Genomic DNA, 19,929 nt, shown 5'->3' with positions numbered 1-19,929 from the left:
TTATGGTTGATGGTTGTTATGTACAAAGTGACCACATTGTGGAGCCAGATATCATAGTAGCTGTGTCTGGAACTACCTCTCCCGACTAATGGTGTTGACCTATTTTTCATCAGTCTGTAAGGCTACAGTGGTTGTTATGCAATATTTCCTCACTTCAGGTGGATGTGGTCTAACATGGTAGTTTCAATGCTTTACATTTACTGCCAATTTGAGGGCTCACGTTTATTTTTTCTGTCTTGTGGTTGTGAGACATGAGTATTTTAAAGATTTTATTCCTATTTTTCCTGTATTTTAAAACCCAACAACCAGTTCTAACAATATGAACGTTGAACTTCACCCACAGTGTGTCTACTTCCATGTCCCACATAGGATATTATGTTCAAACTGGAATCGGCTGCCAAACCGAGGACTGATGGTTTGCAACAGTGTCAACTCCCTTTCTGTCCTGACTTGGCAAGTGCTTTAACAGCCTTGTCATACAAACTGCCACTTCATCATTTATTCATCCATTTTCTCTCTCATCGTTTGGGCTGTTCATTGAATCTGGCGGAGATTAAAATATAAATTTCCCCCTGGCTGGGGCAGGAGAGTGTCGGAGGAGAACATAGACTAATATATACATGTAGGAGAGTGGAACAGAGGGAGGGGAGAATTGGGGGGGTTTATGTAAGCCCTGTGTGGCTCACCTCTCCCTGGACCCCTCACCTGACCCAGACACTGCTGTTCTATGAATAAGAATATGGCTGTCATGTACAGATGATTTGCCATTGCTGGTTTTCTCCAGGTTGCAAATCACATGCCAGAGATTAGGTTTTTTATGTTTTTTATGTTTTATGTTTTTTATTTTATGTCAACTGTTTATTTGAATAGACAGCTACACTGAATTATTGAATGTCAGATTCTGTACATTACACCATCATGCTTTTGCTTATTTTTAGCATCTGTCCCTCAATCAGCTTAATAAATGAGAATATGAATATAGCCGTGAAACATCAAGGTAATGTTTATGAACGGCAACCATACTATACTGTAGTTTACTATCTATCAGGTGCAAGGTTGCTGTATCTTGCAGATATTCAAGTACAGCATTTTTCATCCATTCAGTTTGCACTGGGGAGCCAGGCAGGCTGGGTTCTGGCTGTGGCCTCTGTCTGTCTGGTCTGGATGACTGTGACCTTGGATTATCAATCCCTGGAAAAACTGTCCATTCCCTGTGAGGCCTCATATCGTCATTGAATGAAACATAAAATAATCAATATGGTTTTATGAGTGAATGAGCTCATTAATTGGTCACCAGCGCTAGATAGATGATAAAATATGATTTGCTGACCTCAATGTACATTATGTACTTTGAGAGTCATTATTCTAACGAAAGAGAGTCAACCTATATTACACTACTTTGTTTATAACAGCAGAAAATGGTTAATAAAAGTAGAAATGTGGGCTAAAATGGCAGCAGCAGCCCACTAAACTAAAGCATGTGATGTAAATGTTCTACTGGCACAAAGAGTAAGAAGGCTAACTGTGCAGTACCAGTTACCATACTGGCATGGTACATTACTACATTCCTCAAGTTGAATGGGTTTTTCTTTTTTTTAAACAAGTCATTTTGCGTTTCTTGCCGCAGCGGAAATATTTAATGTGAAATAATGTAGAGATTGAAGTGGCGACTTTAAGAGAAGGCATACAGTAAATTGACACATCAGGCAGCTCCTGCCGCCATGTGAGGGTCCCTTTGCTTTACATGCGTTGCCATGACGCCTTACTGTCACAACGACATATGCTTTCTAAAATACTTAGTCAAGCACCACATGATTATAAGGGCATACAGAGGACGATGTCCTGCTCTCTTGCTAGTCGCCTACCAGGAATCCAAAGCAAATTCTGCAACACCTCTCAAAGCTGGTTCATGAAAATACACATACTTCTTGTCAACACCTTGGCTTTCTCCAAAGTACCCCTAATAAGTCATTGAGTGCCCTTAATTGCTGCCAACACTTTCCTTGGGGTTCAATTTCCGGCCATGTTTTCCACTTGACTGAATCACTTTAAAGGGTACATTAATAAGTAAGGTGAGAGAGACATTTAATACCCTGTTGTTTTGCGTCACTGGTTTTCTGTTACAGCCGGGCTCAGTTGACGCCAAACTAGACTGAGTGGAACAGTGGGACTAGAGAGTCATCTCAAATCAAATGTTATTGGTCACATACGTGTTTAGCAGATGTTATTGCGGGTATAGTGAAATGCCTGTGGAGAGGATCAGATTCACACACAGGTCCACCTGCAGTGCTGTCTGGGGTCTGTAACGTTACACAACGTTCACATTGATATGATTCCCTATATCTATTTCTATCTGCAACATTTCACATCGCTGAATACACCCCCCCCCCCCCCCCCCCCTTTGCTGACCAGACAAACAGCCAACTAGGGAGTCCCTCTCCCACTGACGGCCACAACACTCACCATTCAGTTCCCAACATTCACTTCCTTGTTTACAAACGTCCAGGCCATAATGGTGGTGGGCTCAGCAGCGGCCCGGGGTCTGACCTGGGGTGAAAAGCCCTGAGTCACTGCATCACTCACAGCATCAGGAGGGGGAGGAAAGGCCTAGGGGGCAAACTGCCGTTTCAGCCAAGTGTTATTTTAACAGCGGGAAGGGCAATAGACTAGGCCAGGGGGCTTGCCCCCCAAACGATGGAACACATATTTGGTACAATGGCGGTGGCTGATGTGTGAGCCAACCCCAGGAAGAGCAGTCAATTGTCCTTTTATGAGGCTCTGAGAGGGGTATTAGGGGTATCAATGAAGAGGGCTAAGCCATATAGGCCATGTGGCCGTGGCCAGGCCTGGAACTGTTTGTTTTGATGGTAGCACAAGACTGGGACTGGCGTGACTGCCCGCCCGCCCGCCTTGTTTACCTTGGATGTGTGTCAGACGGTACTGGGAGAGCCCATTTGTTCCCTTCTTTTCTCTATCTTTCCCTTACATTCGCTATATTTTCCTTCCTCCCTCTCCCTGAGAAACTGTCCTCTCAGATTGCAGCAGAGCCATAGCCGGGCACAACATGTTCCCTGAGCTCCATATGGGAGAGCCACAACTCACTAGCACTGGCTGGCCTTCTCAACTCACACTGACTTGGAGTTGTTTCTGATGCTCTTATGCAAAGGGATATGTGAGACATACTTTAATATTCAGGCTAAATTACACCCGGTTGGGTGACAGACTCAACATCACAGTGCTGATGTGTCACAGGCTTTTTAACATTTGGGCTAAACCTCACGTTCAAGGGTTTATGATTTGTATAATGAGAAACATGCACTGCTTCATGCATGGTTGAATTGTAATAAATGCTATTGGTTTTCTGCAACTAATTTTAAGAGTGAAACCAGATCTCATGTTATGGCAGTAAATCAATTCAGAAACATCAGGAGAGAGTAACACAAAATTAAGCGAAGCCACTCACATTTCAGGAATCTTGTTTTTATTGAATAAGCAAAGCAGTATATTTACAAACATACGCATGTGTATTTGGATGTTGTTGACCATCAGCTTTCTGGCAAAGCCTAAAAGTGGGTATCCTATGACAAAACCTTTTGGGCTTACAAATAGAATCAGAACTTCTCAAAGTATTTCACCCCAATTTCAGCACTATCCATCTTTTCTGATTACTCAATCACAGCAATCAGATTAAAGTCAAATAAAACTTGTTTTATCCAACCCTTCTGTGTTGTATACAAAAGGCCTGATTCAAGCGCATGGCAATTCACACATTGTCTATTTTTACTTGAACAATGTATCCATGTTTCTCAGTGACATAGTTCAGTATCAACCTACGTTGTTGTATCAAAGTTTCTATAGTCAATTTCAGATTGAGAGAATATACACCCAACATTACAGGTCAATATTACAGCGACACACATTTGAAAAGGGTAATTTAATAAGCATTGCACTTAGGGTGTGGCTGAGGTGCATGACAAAAGGATTTTCACCATCCTAAACTTTCTGATCAGACATGGATATGTGCATGTAGCATAAAGCTCGTTTCTGTAAGGCCTGTTTGATTTGTCCATTCAAACCAAAGAAAAAGATAAGTGTTCAAAAGACTAAAGTTGGATCTAATAAAATAAGAGAAACTCTTGGTAACACTGCTATGATGTCACAACAATCCCATTAGCATACCATTCCAAAGGTGACTTTCGAGCTTGAACTACTCGTCATAAAAGATTGGTGGCACAACAATATTGTGATCATGACAGATACCATGCCATTTAAACACTTGCTGTGGTCATGACAGATACCATGCCATTTAAACACTTGCTGTGGTCATGACAGATACCATGCCATTTAAACACTTGCTGTGGTCATGACAGATATTGTGATTAAGAGGTTCAGCTTCAATACCAGACCTGTATCATTGGTATCATCATGACTTGCTTCCAATACCTTTCCACCCACTCCAGTATAGCACGAGAAACACACTGATAACACACTCTAACATAGAGCACAGGAGACTACACACTGATAAGAGTAGGCCCAGTCACCGAATGTCCAAAGCAAGCACTCCACAGGTAGAAAACAAGAGTACTTAAATGTACTGAATACTATACAGTATAAAATCCCATTAAATCTGTGTATTTTACACATTTTTTATAAATTGTCATGCTGATAGTGGGATTGGTGGCTAGAAAATAGAAAAGGGAAAATGGATGAGAAAATAAATGGAGAACCATTTACATCAACTTGCCCTTTTGTGGTTTGAGTCAACTGAACTTGATCAGAATCAGTTTGTTTCATCACAAGTAATTCTCAAATCACATCCATCCATATCTGCATTATTCAAAAGTATACTTATAATGAGGAGAGACTGGAAAATGTCTTTCAAAAAGCACATTCACGTTGATAACAGTCCTGTCAAATTCTGCAGCGCAATTCATTCGTATGATGATCATAAGGCAACCAGAACAAGCCAAGGAAGGATTAGGAAATAGTTCTGAACAACTTTAGCTAACTTTGGGCTACCAAGTTCAACATAGGAACGAGGGACCAAGGAAATCAATCATCTCTCTCTCAAAAAAATAAAGATGGGATCTAAAAATAAAAATGTGATTAGTGAAAATGTAACAATCACAAGGCAATAATTTGCTTTGAAAAAAATAATAATCTTGCAATGCTCTTTAACTAGAAAGATGACATGAAACCTCAGAAAAAAGCAGAGGATGTAAAAAGTGTTGATATTTTTTTGTTTGTTTTTCAAAGTGGAGGAAGATCGGATTCTCCCTTTCATACGCTACCGTTAAAGTTTGGGGTCGCTTAGAAATGTCCTTGTTTTCCATGAAAACATACATGAAATGAGTTGAAAAATGAATAGAAAATGTTGACAAGGTTAGAAATAATAATTGTGTCCTTCAAACTTTGCTTTTGTCAAAGAATCCTCCATTTGCAGCAATTACAGCCTTGCAAACCTTTGGCATTCTAGTTGTCAATTTGTTGAGGTAATCTGAAGAGATTTCACCCGATGCTTCCTGAAGCACCTCCCACAAGTTGGATTGGCTTGATGGGCACATCTTACGTACCATACGGTCAAGCTGCTCCCACAACTGCTCAATAGGGTTGAGATCCGGTGACTGTGCTGGCCACTCCATTATAGACAGAATACCAGCTGACTGCTTCTTCCCTAAATAGTTCTTGCATAGTTTGGTGCTGTGCTTTGGGTCATTGTCCTGTTGTAGGAGGAAATTGGCTCCAATTAAGCACCGTCCACAGGGTATGGCATGGCGTATCAAAATGGAGTGATAGCCTTCCTTCTTCAAGATCCCTTTTACCCTGTACAAATCTCACATTTTACCACCACCAAAGCACCTCCAGACCATCACATTGCCTACCCCATGCTTGACAGATGGCGTCACGCACTCCTCCAGTATCTTTTCATTTTTTCTGCGTCTCACGAATGTTCTTCTTTGTGATGCGAATACCTCAAACTTAGATTTGTCTGTCCATAACACTTTTTTCCAATCTTCCTCTGTCCAGTATCTGTGTTCTTTTGCCTATCTTAATCTTTTCTTTTTATTGGCCAGTCTGAGATAACGCTTTTTCTTTGCAACTCTGCCTAGAAGGCCAGTATCCCAGAGTCGCCTCTTCACTGTAGACGTTGAGACTGGTGTTTTGCGTGTACTATTTAATGAAGCTGCCAGTTGAGGACTTGTGAGGCGTCTATTTATCAAACTAGACTCTCTAATGTACTTGTCCTCTTGCTCAGTTGTGCACCGGGGCCTCCCATTCCTCTTTCTATTCTGGTTAGACAGTTTACGCTGTTCTGTGAAGGGAGTAGTACACAGCGTTGTACGAGATCTTCAGTTTCTTGGCAATTTCTCGCATGGAATAGCCTTCATTTCTCAGAACAAGAATAGACTCACAAGTTTCAGAACGAAAGTTATTTGTTTGTGGCCATTTTGAGCCTGTAATCAAACCCACAAATGCTGATGCTCCAGATACTCAACTAGTCTAAAGAAGGCCAGTGTTATTGCTTCTTTAATCAGCACAACAGTTTTCAGCTGTGCTAACAATTTCAAAAGGGTTTTCTAATGATCAATTAGCCTTTTAACACAATGTGCCATTGGAACACAGGAGTGATGGTTGCTGATAATGGGCCTCTGTACGCCTATGTAGATATTCCATTTTAAAAACATTTTTTATTTCCAGCTACAATAGTAATTTACAACATTAACAATGTCTACACTGTATTTCTGATCAATTTGATGTTATTTTAATGGACCAAAAAATTAGCTTTTCTTTCAAAAACAAGGACATTTCTAAGTGACCCCAAACTTTGAATCATAGTGTAAGTCTTTTGAAGATGTAGCTAGTGTCGAATGTAGGAGTAAAAGTCTGAGAAAAATGTTGAAGAATACGTGTATGGAAATACGTGTCACTTTGGCTGCTTTCCAGTCTCGATCTGAAAATGAACATATGAATGTGGCCTGCAGTAGAGTGTAGTGGAGCTCCAACATCATGGTCCATAATGGATCCCCAGGCTGCAGAGAGGAGACATGGTCGTGGCACCCAGTGGTGGGGTGGGGAGGAGGGTGTGGTGTAGATTCTGGTCCTGGATCAGAAGGGCATGGTCTACGTGCTCCTCCTGACGGGTCACTAATGCTAGGAAGTCTGGACGAGGCGTCTGTAGTGGGGCATGACCTCGTGCTCAGGCAGGTACAGGTTGAACTCCAGGGCTACAAGCACAGGGAACTCAAAGGCTATCAGCTCTCTCCTGTTCACACGAAACCTCTCCTCCAGTTTCTACAAATTAGGAAAAAAGGGAGAGGAGAGGTGATGTAGTAACTAAACCACTGTACTACTTAATATATTAATATGTAGTGACTGAAAATACTTTTGTCTACGATCCGTGAGCTAGCCACTTTGCTATCTGTCATGTGGTGCTTTCCTGTCACGCAGATATTTATAATGTTTCAAAAATAACCACATCAATATTATATAACCATCCTATTTTTATTACATGTTTATAAAAGTTTAACATTAAAGCTGGGATCCGCAAAAGGTGAAACAGCCGCCACTGGTTGCCCCAGACGCATTTGTCATTGTTTTTGTGGATGGGGGGAAAAAAAGTGTTGGTTGTTTGAAGTAACATCTTTGTTGTTGTAATATCCCAAACGGACATGGCAGTTTCACCACTAAGGATCCCAGCTTTACAGGAAACACTTCTAACACTTCTATAACAATCCTATAATCCGTGCAGGATCGCTGTTTGTCTGCGTGACAGGAAAGCACTCATGGTTTCCACCAGCGTGCTCAGAGCCGAAGCCCAGTGCACGATGAGAAAAGTACGACACTTACGTCTATGAGCTGCTTGACCTCGTGCTTCTTGAGGTCTCCGCCAATCTTGGCAGCGAGCAGGACGCAGGCGCCGGCGCAGAGTTTGCGGTTCTGCTTGTTGAGTTTCCCCTGGAGGACCAGCTTCTCGAAGTAGACGAAGGCCATGGCTACGGTGGGTTCCTCATAGCCACACTCTTCCTGGGCCAATTTACGGATCTCTCTCTTCAGACTGGGGTTGGAGGGGGGGTTGAAGGTGGTGAAGGCAGGGAGATAAGACAAACGCTAAAAGGTCAAAGCTAAAAAGAAGAACCCAGTAGGTATCATAGTGTGGCCAATGTCAGTAAACCAATTTTGATACGATTAACCACAAGGGATTAAATACTGCTGCACCAAACTGATCATTTCAACATCATACTCCAATATATGTTTGGACTAGACATCCCCACCTCCTGATTTTGCTGAGGGTCAGCCGTATGTGGGGGAACTTCTCCTTGAACGTCTCATTCATGTCCTTCTTGAGGTCAGAAGGCTTGACGTACTCTATGACTGTAGTCTGAAAGGAAGATGAAAGAATTGTTGTCAGACAGACAGCACTGGTGTTAGGCTCTGTTATTGAATTTGTTCAAGTGTTATAGGTTATTGTATACATATGTGGAAGAGGAAACCGCGGCATCGGTCTCACTATGGAAGGTGACGGGATCTTTATATTCAGTGTTGGGTTCCATTTAGAGCTGGGCAGTATACAGTTTTTATGATATTGGTATTGATGCACAGATCGGTTTGGATTTTTACTTGACCTTTTATAACAGTATTTTGGTTTGTTAAATGTGATACGCCGTGTGTAACGTCCATTTTTATAGTTTACATCGAACTTGAGTCATTTCTCTCCGCTCTCAATTTCTATTTAAGGGGCTTTATTGGCATGGGAAACATGTCGACATTGCCAAAGTGCAATAACAAAAACAATTAACAGTAAACATTACACTTACAAATGTTCCAAAAGAATAAAGACACTTCAAATGTCATATGTCTATATACAGTGTTGAAATGGGATGCAAATAGTTAAAGTACAAAAGGGAAAATAAATAAACATACAGGTTGTATTTACAAATGGTGGTTCTTCAAAGGTTGCCCTTTTCTTGTGGCAACAGGTCACAAATCTTGCTGCTGTGATTGCACAGTGGTATTTCACCCAATAGATATGGAAGTTTATCAAAATTAGATTTGTTTTTTAATTCTTTGTGGGTTTGTGTAATCTGAGGGAAATATGTGTCTCTAATAGGGTCATGGCAGGAGGTTGGGAAGTGCAGCTCAGTTTCCACCTCATTTTGTGGGCAGTGTGCACATAGCCTGTCTTCTCTTGAGAGCCAGGTCTGCCTACGGTTTCCTTTCTCAATACCAAGGCTATGCTCACAGAGTCTGTACATAGTCAAAGATTTCCTTAATTTTTGGTCAGTCACAGTGGTCAGGTATTCTGCCACTGTGTACTCTCTGTTTAGGGCCAAATAGCATTCTAGTTTGCTCTGTTTATTTTGACAATTCTTTCCAATTTGTCAAGTAATTATCCTCGACCACGATACACTTGTATGTGCTGCCTTGACAATGCGGTCTGAATGCAACCATGTTGATGACAACGATGCTGTTTTCACTTGGCTTCTTAATAGAAATCCACTAGCGTTCTATAATTACATGATTCGTTTGTTTCTTACATCTGCAAACAGCTAGTTTGTCTTTTCTTAGCAAGTTAGGACTAAATCGTGTTAGCCGCTAATGCTAATTACTAGTTAGCTGATTATTAGCTAGCTAGCTAATACATGTACTGAGTCAGAGCAAACGTAATTAGCTATACAGCCTGATAATACCAGTGATGTGTAGACCTAACATCAGCATGTTGTTTGTGCAACAGTATCTTCTCAAACAAAGAGGAATACGCAAAGCATGAATATGTTAGCTACATGAAGTAGCTAAGAAGAAAAAACATGCATCTAAAGATTGTAGGGTCCCCTAGGAAACACAACACTTGTTCCTACCCTGTCACAATAACTCCCCCCTGGCATTTTAATTTGTTGTCATTTCAAACAAGACTGTATTTAAAGTGAACGCTATTATATTCTAACTATATAATTAGAATACTCACTATATTTCCATGATTCCAATAGTTCACCCAAGTGTTTTGCTAAAAAATCACAACATTTACAAAAAAGACCTAGATTATTTCCCCATATTGTGCTGCCCTAAGTGGCAGTGTGGAAATGATCTCAAGTTAGCGATGAAAATGCAGAAAATTATTTCTGGTTGAAGTTGAATTGAACAGTATAAAACAAATCAGAATGGAGAAAGACCCATTGAAGTCGCATATAATGTATGTGTTGCAACCCTAGGGTCACACACTACTCAAAGAAAATGTGGAACTTTTATTATTCCAAAAATAATAATAGCGCCATATCGCTCAGCGCAAGTTCCATTGGGTGGTTGAGTGTCGGGGCACGAGGCATTGGAGTTGGGTGGCACACCATACACGGGCCACGGAAAGACAGAATAATATATTATAGAATGTTTGATGCTTTACCATTTTCAAGCTCAGTATATTCTGTTGATATAGGGGAGAGTGGGGTAAATTGAACTGCCCTTGTTTCTAGGAAACTATACACAAAAGTAATAATTTCACCAAACATTTAGGAAGAGGTAATTTCATGGAGTCTAATGGAAGAAACCACATGGAAAAAGTGGTAAGCAAGTTAAGTCCAAAAAACAGATATTTACCAGTCAAATTAATTTATTGTGTAAAAGGTTTCATGATGCTTGTATCTAAATCAATGTATATTTTAAAATGTGTTCTATACATCAGTTGGGCTCTCTATAAGCTTCAATATGAGATCCTAAACCTAGTATTAAAGTGCATCCTTGAAGCTGTGTGGGCTAATAGTCAAAATCTTTGCCTTGGGGTAAGTTGAGCCAATGGAAAGTTTAAGTGTTTTCTTCCCAGGTGTTTTGCAAGGCATTAGCTCTGGGACATGAGGTAACAACAGGACCTGGCCTATGTTAAAAAAAAAAGAAGAAGAAATTAAAGTACAAAGTGCTTATTAGGTGTTAAACTTGTTAAAATATGCTTTAAAAATTAAGAGACAAGTGACAAGCTGTACTGTTTACATGAATACTAGTTATTTCCAGGGATACACAACATCCTGAAATATATGTAGATATCTTTGTTAGAAAGAATACCATTTCCCTTGACGGAATGAAAAACAAAATAGCTCAACTTACCCGACTCTCCCCTACTGTAATTTAGCCATTGAACTTTATTTCAGGTCAGAGGCTCAACTGTTATCTAGGAAGATAGAAGGAGCACTGCAGTTGACCCACACTCAATCTGGGTATGTGATAAGAGAGATAACAATTATGAAATTACAGCATATTGCCCAAGTTAGCTCATGCCAAGTAATTTGCTTTGCTCAAGCTTGCAGTAATACAACTTATCAAACTAGTATTTTTAACTTGATATTTTTGGTCATGGATAGTATTCTTCCATGCAGCTCCCCATCAGAGTTCAAAATATACCATCAGCTATTTGTAACTATACTTAGACTACTGCAGCAAACGTGTAGCTACTATGGGAAACCTCGCATTTCTAACTAAAAGGAATGTCATTTATAGATATTTACCTGATCACAAAGGAAACTAAACATACTAAAATGATTTGTATATCATGACACAGTTAGTAGTAGAACCTGAAAAATCAGTTAAAGAAAAAAGTAGGGCTGTCAAAGTTAACATGTTTCTCGGCAAACAAAAAATTATAACGTTAATCGAGTCTCTATTTCTTCACCGCACAACTCTTTAAGCGCACATGTTTCCGCACGGACCTTTTTATGAGCAGAACACAACACGGAACACAGCTATAATCAATGCTTGCGCTTTTACAGCGCTGAAGACCGTGTGGCTAGCTAGCAGATTACTTGACCACTGACTAGACTATGCACAAATATGGATGGCACAGGTTAGAACTGAAAAGGAATAGGCTACTCAAATACATTTTTCAAAAGGTAGATATGCAAGATTAGGGTGTGAAGCGGATGTGTGAGAGCGGGAGTAAGTGCATAAGAAACTCCCTGTGAGAGCGAGAGGATGTGGGAGGGTGGGAAAGTGTGAAGGCCTATGTGTGTAATGTTATCTGAACAGTACAGATGGTTACAGTGTTTTCATAACATTGTTGGACAAGTTTTTTGTATCCAGAGCCAGTTCTATTTTTCTTTTGTCACACTCATTTAGAATGCCTGAAGCTTTAACATAACTTAAAGCTGTGTGTGTGTGTGTGTGTGTGTGTTGTGCTTAAGTGTTACATTTCAAGAACATTGATAAGAGGGAGTAGGCCTACCTAAACATTGGGAGCATTAATAGCTGTAGTGAATTTGGTGTTTATGGTGAAAATTATATTATAAACTGGGTGGTTTGAGCCCTGAATGCTGATTGGCTGACAGCCGTGGTATATCAAGGATATGACAAAACATGTATTTTTACTGCTATAATTGGTAACCAGTTTATAATAGCAATAAGACACATCGGTGGTTTGTGGTATATGGCCACTATACCACAGCTAAGGGCTGTATCCAGGCACTCCGCGTTGTTTCGTGCAAAGAACAGCCCTTAGCCGTGGTATATTGGTTATATACCACACCCCCTCGTGCCTTACTGCTTAATTAAAACATTCTGATGTAGATAATTTGAGTTTGCAACTCAATGCACTGCTTTTTAAAATGGAAAAAGCTTTAAGGCCCAATTTGAGCAAATAAAGAAATTGTGATTAACTCATTTAAATATTTGGGCCCTGTGGTCCCTGGTCAAAAGTTTTGCACTATACAGGGAATAGGGTGCCATTTTGGAAGCAACCTAGCTGTTATGATGGTGGCTGTTCAAAGAGCTACAGGGTAGAGAGACGGGAGTGTATTCACACACCACAGACTCTAGTAGGAGTGGGAGCTGAGCCAGGAATTGGCCTTGCTGATTAGAATAGTCAGTCAAACAGACTCTTGTGGTTTACAGTGAGTTGAGTTGATACAGTATATGATTATATATAGGAGTTGGTTGTGTTTCATAGTTATTTTTCTGACAAAATATTTTTGGGGGAATACTCTTTTCTTCAGGAAAAACAAGGAAGATATCTCATGACTTGATACAAATGAACAGGAGAAATACCACCGATAGTGGATCCATTCAGCAATACAATGTCCTTGACCACAAATAGCCTAATTCCCATTGATCTTACTTACATAAGGTGGACTCTTGACAGGCCAGAATAAATAAAAACATCCCTGGGTTGTGAAGAGAGCAACATGCAGGGCCATAGTAAACAGCAGACCTGTGTTCAAAAAGTATTTGAAATCATTCAAATACTTTAGCTGTGCTAGATTGAGTTGTCTGGTGCAATGGAACCAATGTAATTGTCTCAAGAACAAACCCTGTGAAGGCAGGGCATAAAGGCAGGCTCAATAAAGAACGAAGTACTTGAAAGGAAACAAATACTGTTTGAAACCATTTCTGGTAAGCAGAGTAGTCTCTTACCATGTAGGAGGGGAAGATGAGGACTCTCTTGTGCTTCCCACACGGCCACTGGGGATCGTCCAACAGATTGGGGTCATACTCCCGGATCAAGTCCCCCAGATCATTCCCTGCAGGGGACAAAAGGACAGTCCCGGGACCACCTGTACGTAAAATCTATACACAAATTACTAAAAGCGTCTGCTAAATGGCATATTACTATATATTAGTCACACAATGACCCAGGGATAAACAAACACTGGGGCCGAGAAATACAAATTGTTTTTCCATTTCTTCTAATACAAAGTCAAGCCCTCAATGTTGAACAAGTAATTGATCAACTAAAACTTCACACTGTGGATGGGAGAGGGTGATATGTATCATCCTCACTCTGACATACACCTATTCAGGGGCTCTCTCCAGGACGGAGGATCCACACACTGGCCTGTATGAATGGCACAACTACTCCGGAGAATCCACATACTCATATGACTGACCTGTGTCGATGCTGCTCTGATTGCTGTTGGCCCGGCCCAAGCTGAGGCTGCGGTGGCTGGCGTTACGAGACTGAGAGATGGATGAAGTGGAGTCGATGGTGTTCCTGCGTCCGCTGCCCAGGGCGTTGGTGGGGTACAGGAACTGGGTGTATGATACAGTCTGTGGCGAGAGATACTCACATTTTAACAGCATGTTATTGGACCACTGTCTGTTACATACTCCAAAAATCCTTCCCTATTCTCTTCCTCGAGTTGATAACTGATCTGTAACAAAGTAGGGAGGAAAGGATATGTCTCCCATCCTCTCTCACCTTTCCATAGGCCCCCAGCTCCACTCCCTCCAGCCCGATCACCATCTCCTTGGCACTGACCCCGCCCGAGGGGTGACGCTGCCGCCCGCTTTCCAGTTTCACATCCCTGCCGGGGCACAAAACCTTTAGACACCCCTAAAACCCACACCCCCTGCCAAACAGTCTTCTGTCTAGGGTCTAGACTCCACCTCGGCATCTCTCTCACCATCTATCACACAGAAAATAAATGGGAGCTCTAAAAAAGGAATGTGGAATTAGACCAGGTAGAAAACCTAAGAGAAGCTATCATTCCATGTTCCCAGAATTCCACAGTGCCATAATGCCCCAGAGAGGACTGAGCTAATTAACAAGGCAATTGAATCACCCAGTTACTATAAACACTGGGGTAAATCAACAAAAACACTAATTGAGGCAAGAAAGGAAAACAATGCAGGAAAAAGTCCTAAAAGACAGAAGATTGGGCTTGTGGACATCATTTAGATAATTATTATTTTAGGCCTATATGGTACTGAGTATAAGACAGGGCATGGGATTTTAGCTTGGTCAGTTCTCTACATAGTCAAAAGTGCATTTTGCTGCAATGACACTCAGCCACGCAATCTCAACTGCCAATTAGCAGCATTGGGCAGTCAGGAATGAGGCTATTGAATTCATTAGGGGCTTCATTAGCTCTTTAACCCTTCGTTGTATGGCTAGGCTTGGGAAGATTAGGCTGCATAAATTACCCTGTTATGCTCTTCACTAAGCCCCCTAAATGGTGCTTTCTTCCTCTCTGTCCATTGTATTCTCTGTGTTAATCTTTTTTTTTTTTTTTCACTTCCTCCAAAACAAGCTATTTCATTGGGGGGCACCAGGATCCAGGTCAAACCAACACTGCCTCTTTCCCCAGGCAGGCCAGGTGGGAAGCTATATACCAGGCCGGAGAGAGTTCAAGACTACCATGGGTCCCCATAACACAAAGGAGTCTGAACCTCGTGTTGCAATAAGAAAAAACAAGTCTGACTACTGGTAAGCCAGGCTTTCTCTTCCAAGGGCCAAGAAATATAATCTAACTGCACAGGGAGAACAATATGATCAACAACAAACTGAGATGTCATGTGTAAACTCCAAACAGAAACTACATAATGCTCTGTTATGGTTATGGATGGATCATTTGGGACCACTCCGAAATGTAAATGTGTGTTATGCAATCGCAGCAAAGCGCATGCAAAGTTAAGAGTTAAAGTGCTGAGATAAAAACATGCTACGGAATCTTTGAGGGCAGCAACGAATTGAGGAAAAGTGCAGCCTAAATGATAACAGCAAAGCCAGAGACGGTTGCAATGGGCAAAACGAAGTCGTATTAGAATGAACCTAAACAACTTCATGATGTCTTCCAAAGACAAATAGTCTAGATACAGCAAACTACAGGCCTACATGGAAACATAGTGACATGGATACAATCCTTAAATGGGTGCGATTCATTACTTTAAGTTAATTAATTCAGTAGATTACTTGTTCATCTCTCTTACAAACATTTATTTTGTAGTAAAAATGCATCCACCAAAACCAACCCGTCTAGAACACTGTTCATTGTAATAATGTTATCCCTGTCCCAATGTAATAAAGTACCAGTTATATATCGGCAGAAACAAAAGGGATGTGAGAACGGGGGAAAGCAGGGAACGAAGGATGGAAAAATGGAGGTTGGCATGCTGTAGGATACATACCCTGGTTGGCTACAATCTCGATAGGGCAGGACAGAAAATACACTATACAAGGATCTTCTGCCACTGATTAGGACTATCCTATAAAAAACAAAATGAATGAACTATGTGAAAAAGACACTCAGATTTACAGGTTAAGATGGAGGAAAAAGTGAGCAGTAAAACAATCAAGATTTAGAAAAAAAAAACAGTATTTCATTTAGTTATGTGTTCTTTGAGTGTATTGTGGAGTATGTCATATATAGTCAGAGATTTGGGAACAAAATTATGCAGACCTTTTCAAATGATGCTACTAGCCATGTCTTGCTTTGGAGACTAAACAAGACCAAACTTGTTTATCGTACAATATCAGAATAGCAGCTGCACGCGAGGTAAAAAACCCTATAGTACAGTAAAATTGAACCACTCCTGAAAGTGGTTTGCATAACTGCTGCTGCAATTCATTGAGAAATTGCTTCATAAAACTTTGTCACTGATTTATACTTTTTGAGTTATGACATACAATAACAGGCCTACTCATTGATCAATATCAACGTCACAGGCAGAATGGGACGTATGGCAATTCATTACTGCTGTATATGGCACACTGATTAGCTAAATTAGAGTAAATAAAAACAACAGCAACTGCATAGAGATGGAATGTAAAGCACAACAGTTGCTGTCCCAATTCAACCACCTAAAATCCAGAAATAAGCTTTATTAAAAGCTACTATGAAGACAGAATGTATCAGCACATTCCTTGTTCTTCCTGGGCCAAAAGAAAGGCTTTGCACCCATTCAAATACCTGTCAAGACAGATATATAACCATTCATCAAAATAAATAGGTCCGGTACACACCCAAGTGTAAAAGAAGCTTGAGGCTTGTAGTTCAAAACACCCAGAATTTAAAAAAAAAGATAGTTGAATAATCTGTGTAATACAAAATGAAGTGCTGTGGAAATAGTTTAACTGTCCAATTTCTTTTAGATTCCAGGAAATATCCATAAAAGGCTATAGTATTTATTACTGAGAGAAGCTGCTGTACACTAGCTACATACAGTATCACTATATATATATATATATATATATATATATATATATATATATATATATATATATCTCAAATAAGTCATTGTAACATCTGTGTGACCAAATTTCTTCAGTGCTCTGGAATGTGAAAGTGCATGTATCATTGTTTATAAAAGTGAGATAGTGTGATGCGTTTCATGATTCAAGGGTGTGGTCCTCAATGTATAGCTTTGACAATGTATACAATATGAAATATGAACTCAATTTGAGAGAATTTCTGTGAAAATTAACCTTTCAATGAACTGCTGATCAGTCTGATACATTTATAATTCAATAGGATAATTTATCAATCAATAGTAAATTGATTGATACTACTAAGCAATAAGGAATAGCTTAGAATAAGTGACCTACATCTCTAGTAGATTTCATTAACCTGAGGGGTATTCAAACTGCTGTGTGTTCATTGGGGGGCATTCTGCCATTTTCTATTGAAGGTTTGTATTGAATTAGGGATGGGGTTGTTTTCATTCATACCTTCCATTGCGCATATCATGTTGCCTCATGTTCTTGATGAAGTGGACCTTTTTGAAGCTCTTTGGTCGGGGTGAACCTGAGAGGGTTCTGCATCTAAAAACACACAATTTATTCAAGACAGATCAAAACAAACGTGATTCATTGAGATCCATTTGGAGCAGTAAAAGACCACAACATATCTTTAACAACCATCAACAGAGAGACTGAGCCAGACCAAGACATTACAGTGTTGCCTGATGTTCCCACCACCCCAAAGGACATAAAATGGCTCCATATAGCAAACTGAAGTAAAACTACAGCTCCCCCAATGTCATCATCTATCAAAATACTTCCCAGGCCAAAGCTGTTATTGACTTCGAGTACCGCTCTAAAACGAGAGGAAAATATGAGCAAACCAAATGTATGTTTCTGGGTGGTGTGCCGAGTTGTGCGATCTGTGAGAGTTGTTGCTATACAGTACCTGCGTAGAGGAGCGTTCTCCTCAATGTCTTCCAGTGTCTCCAAGGAGGATCGCTGAGAGATGAGCCGCCGTCTGTGGAGAAAAGGGAAATAAGGAGCTGGTATTGAGTTTACAAGCAACTTGTGTTGCTGCTAAACAGCTCTACCTGGCCCTGGAAGAGGAAAGACTGGACACTATGTATTAGGCCCCTTTAGAATCATTCATTCTGCATTGCAAGATATTTGCTAAATGATGGTCATTTATTTGGTAATGATTATGCAGGTTAAAACCCTTGGCTTACCATAACAGAGAAAGAAATGTGTTGATGTAATAAAATGGTCAAAGCACTCTTAATCATGGGCTTTCGCAAAGAGGCCTAAATGTCAATAGAGTGAGGCTCCTTGTTCATGATAAACCCTGAACACATTTCTTCATAATTAATGGTATTAACCACATCATTCCTTATCTAACAGCAAGCAAGGTAGTTATACCCAAACCCACTGGTTAACCTTCATTTTATCAATATTGGGAAACCTTAGAAAAATCTTCAACATTGTACTGTTTTGAACCCAAATCTTAAATCATTGACAATCTAAAATCAACAATGATCATCCATAACAATCATTTTCCTTTAACGGTCTGGAGAATGAATGAGTAGCCTAAACTAACTGGACCTCTTAGTCTGGCCCATGTACATTACCTTCACGTTTGATGTGAAGCATAGCTAAAGTTTCTATGGCTTTGTACTGTGCCGTCTTGTCAGGCACAGTGGCTTATTTACAAAGCAAAGCTGTAATCATTGACACCAGCACTGTGTGACTGGCTGGCTGCTGTGGTCAATGATCACTGTTGTGTTCTACATTCTGACCAGTAGCCTCTGTGAGATCATGTAGAATGGTTAGAACATTCTAATCTAGAGTAAGGAACTGGTTTAGTTTGTAATTAATGCTGCTTTTCTACTAACATCAGTGTATACATACATGTTATACTAAGGAAATTGTTTCCATAGCTAGCAGAATCAACAACCTCTGCATAATCAAAACAGTTGCTTTGAGAGGTGTTAAAGTTCACATTTAGCCATTGTTATGTAAATGCTGGCTGAAAAGTACCAGTGGCCCATTGAGACACGGTGCCGGCCCGCGTAGATGGAAACAGAAAAGTCTGAGCCTTTTGGGTAAAAGACTGAGGTAAATCCTGTATGGAAATATGCCATAAGAGGATAAAGACATTGGCTGGTTCATTTTGTTGTAACACTGTTTCCTCAAAGACAGGCCTTTCTTTCACACTTGGGTTGCATGACTTAGCAAAATCTATTAGCCCATTACTATAAAAATAAAAAAAACATATTGCACAACTCCTGCCAGCCTGCTTGTCAGTTGTCACCAAGCTTTCAGGCTCCACTAAACGTGTGGTACTTATTTAAATATACTCAATGACACCCAACTTGACTTGTCACCTCTTCAATGACCAATTCAGCGGGAGAGAAAGAATGAGCTGATGATAAGAGTATACCCTCCGGCTGGTTAATCAACTACAGAACAGCAGAACAAATTAACAAAAAATGACTGTCCTTGACAAACTCCCAGCAGTAAGCAAGCCTAAACCAACAGAGGATGATTAAACAGTCTTTATACCACATAGGTGAGACTACATAATGTTTACACGAGAATGTGGTTAGAAACAGCAATTGGAAAGGAAACCAGTTCTAAAATGTCTAGCACTGAGATGTGCCAGAAATTGTAAACATGGTCAACTACGTGGCATACATCCACTCTGCACTGAGATGGAGGAATTTATTTATTTACATCTTCATATTTAACAAAGATAATCTCTTGAAGTTGAGAACCTCTCTTTTGAGAGAAACCTGGCAAGAAAGTAATGAAGGAAAGCATGTAGCCTACATGTTATGAATTCTCATCACGTGTTGCTGTGCTGTGCGTTTTGTTGCCAACCTTATTTTGCTAGCTGACAACTTTACGGTTTTTACTTTTTAATTACCGTTTATATTTTTAGTTTTTCCCTCACAACTTTTTTCCCTCATTCAACTTTTTCACTCCGGACGCTTTATCTG

General features: G+C 40.3%; 1 protein-coding gene across 3 annotated transcripts in view; it reads right to left on the bottom strand.

The window, feature by feature from the left end:
- Positions 1 to 6,749: 6,749 nt before the first annotated feature.
- Positions 6,750 to 19,929, bottom strand: part of LOC120055993 (CDK5 and ABL1 enzyme substrate 1-like) — a 29,680-nt gene continuing 16,500 nt past the window's right edge. Inside the window, exons 2-10 of one of the 3 annotated variants that reach the window (XM_039004104.1) lie at positions 17,880 to 17,951; positions 17,420 to 17,512; positions 15,880 to 15,957; positions 14,171 to 14,276; positions 13,860 to 14,019; positions 13,387 to 13,493; positions 8,274 to 8,380; positions 7,849 to 8,056; positions 6,750 to 7,293 (exon numbers count right to left, since the gene is read on the bottom strand). In XM_039004104.1, the coding sequence (XP_038860032.1) occupies positions 7,153 to 7,293; positions 7,849 to 8,056; positions 8,274 to 8,380; positions 13,387 to 13,493; positions 13,860 to 14,019; positions 14,171 to 14,276; positions 15,880 to 15,957; positions 17,420 to 17,512; positions 17,880 to 17,951 (1,072 nt within the window). In that variant the 3' untranslated portion in view covers positions 6,750 to 7,152. Of the gene's footprint in view, positions 7,294 to 7,848; positions 8,124 to 8,273; positions 8,381 to 13,386; positions 13,494 to 13,859; positions 14,020 to 14,170; positions 14,277 to 15,879; positions 15,958 to 17,419; positions 17,513 to 17,879; positions 17,952 to 19,929 lie in introns of those variants that run through there. The other 2 variants (XM_039004105.1, XM_039004106.1) reach the window with 2 other exon arrangements.

The sequence above is a fragment of the Salvelinus namaycush genome, chromosome 11 (assembly GCF_016432855.1).
Source record: "Salvelinus namaycush isolate Seneca chromosome 11, SaNama_1.0, whole genome shotgun sequence".
Lineage (NCBI taxonomy): Eukaryota > Metazoa > Chordata > Actinopteri > Salmoniformes > Salmonidae > Salvelinus > Salvelinus namaycush.
This window is presented reverse-complemented; position numbering and strand designations above follow the sequence as displayed.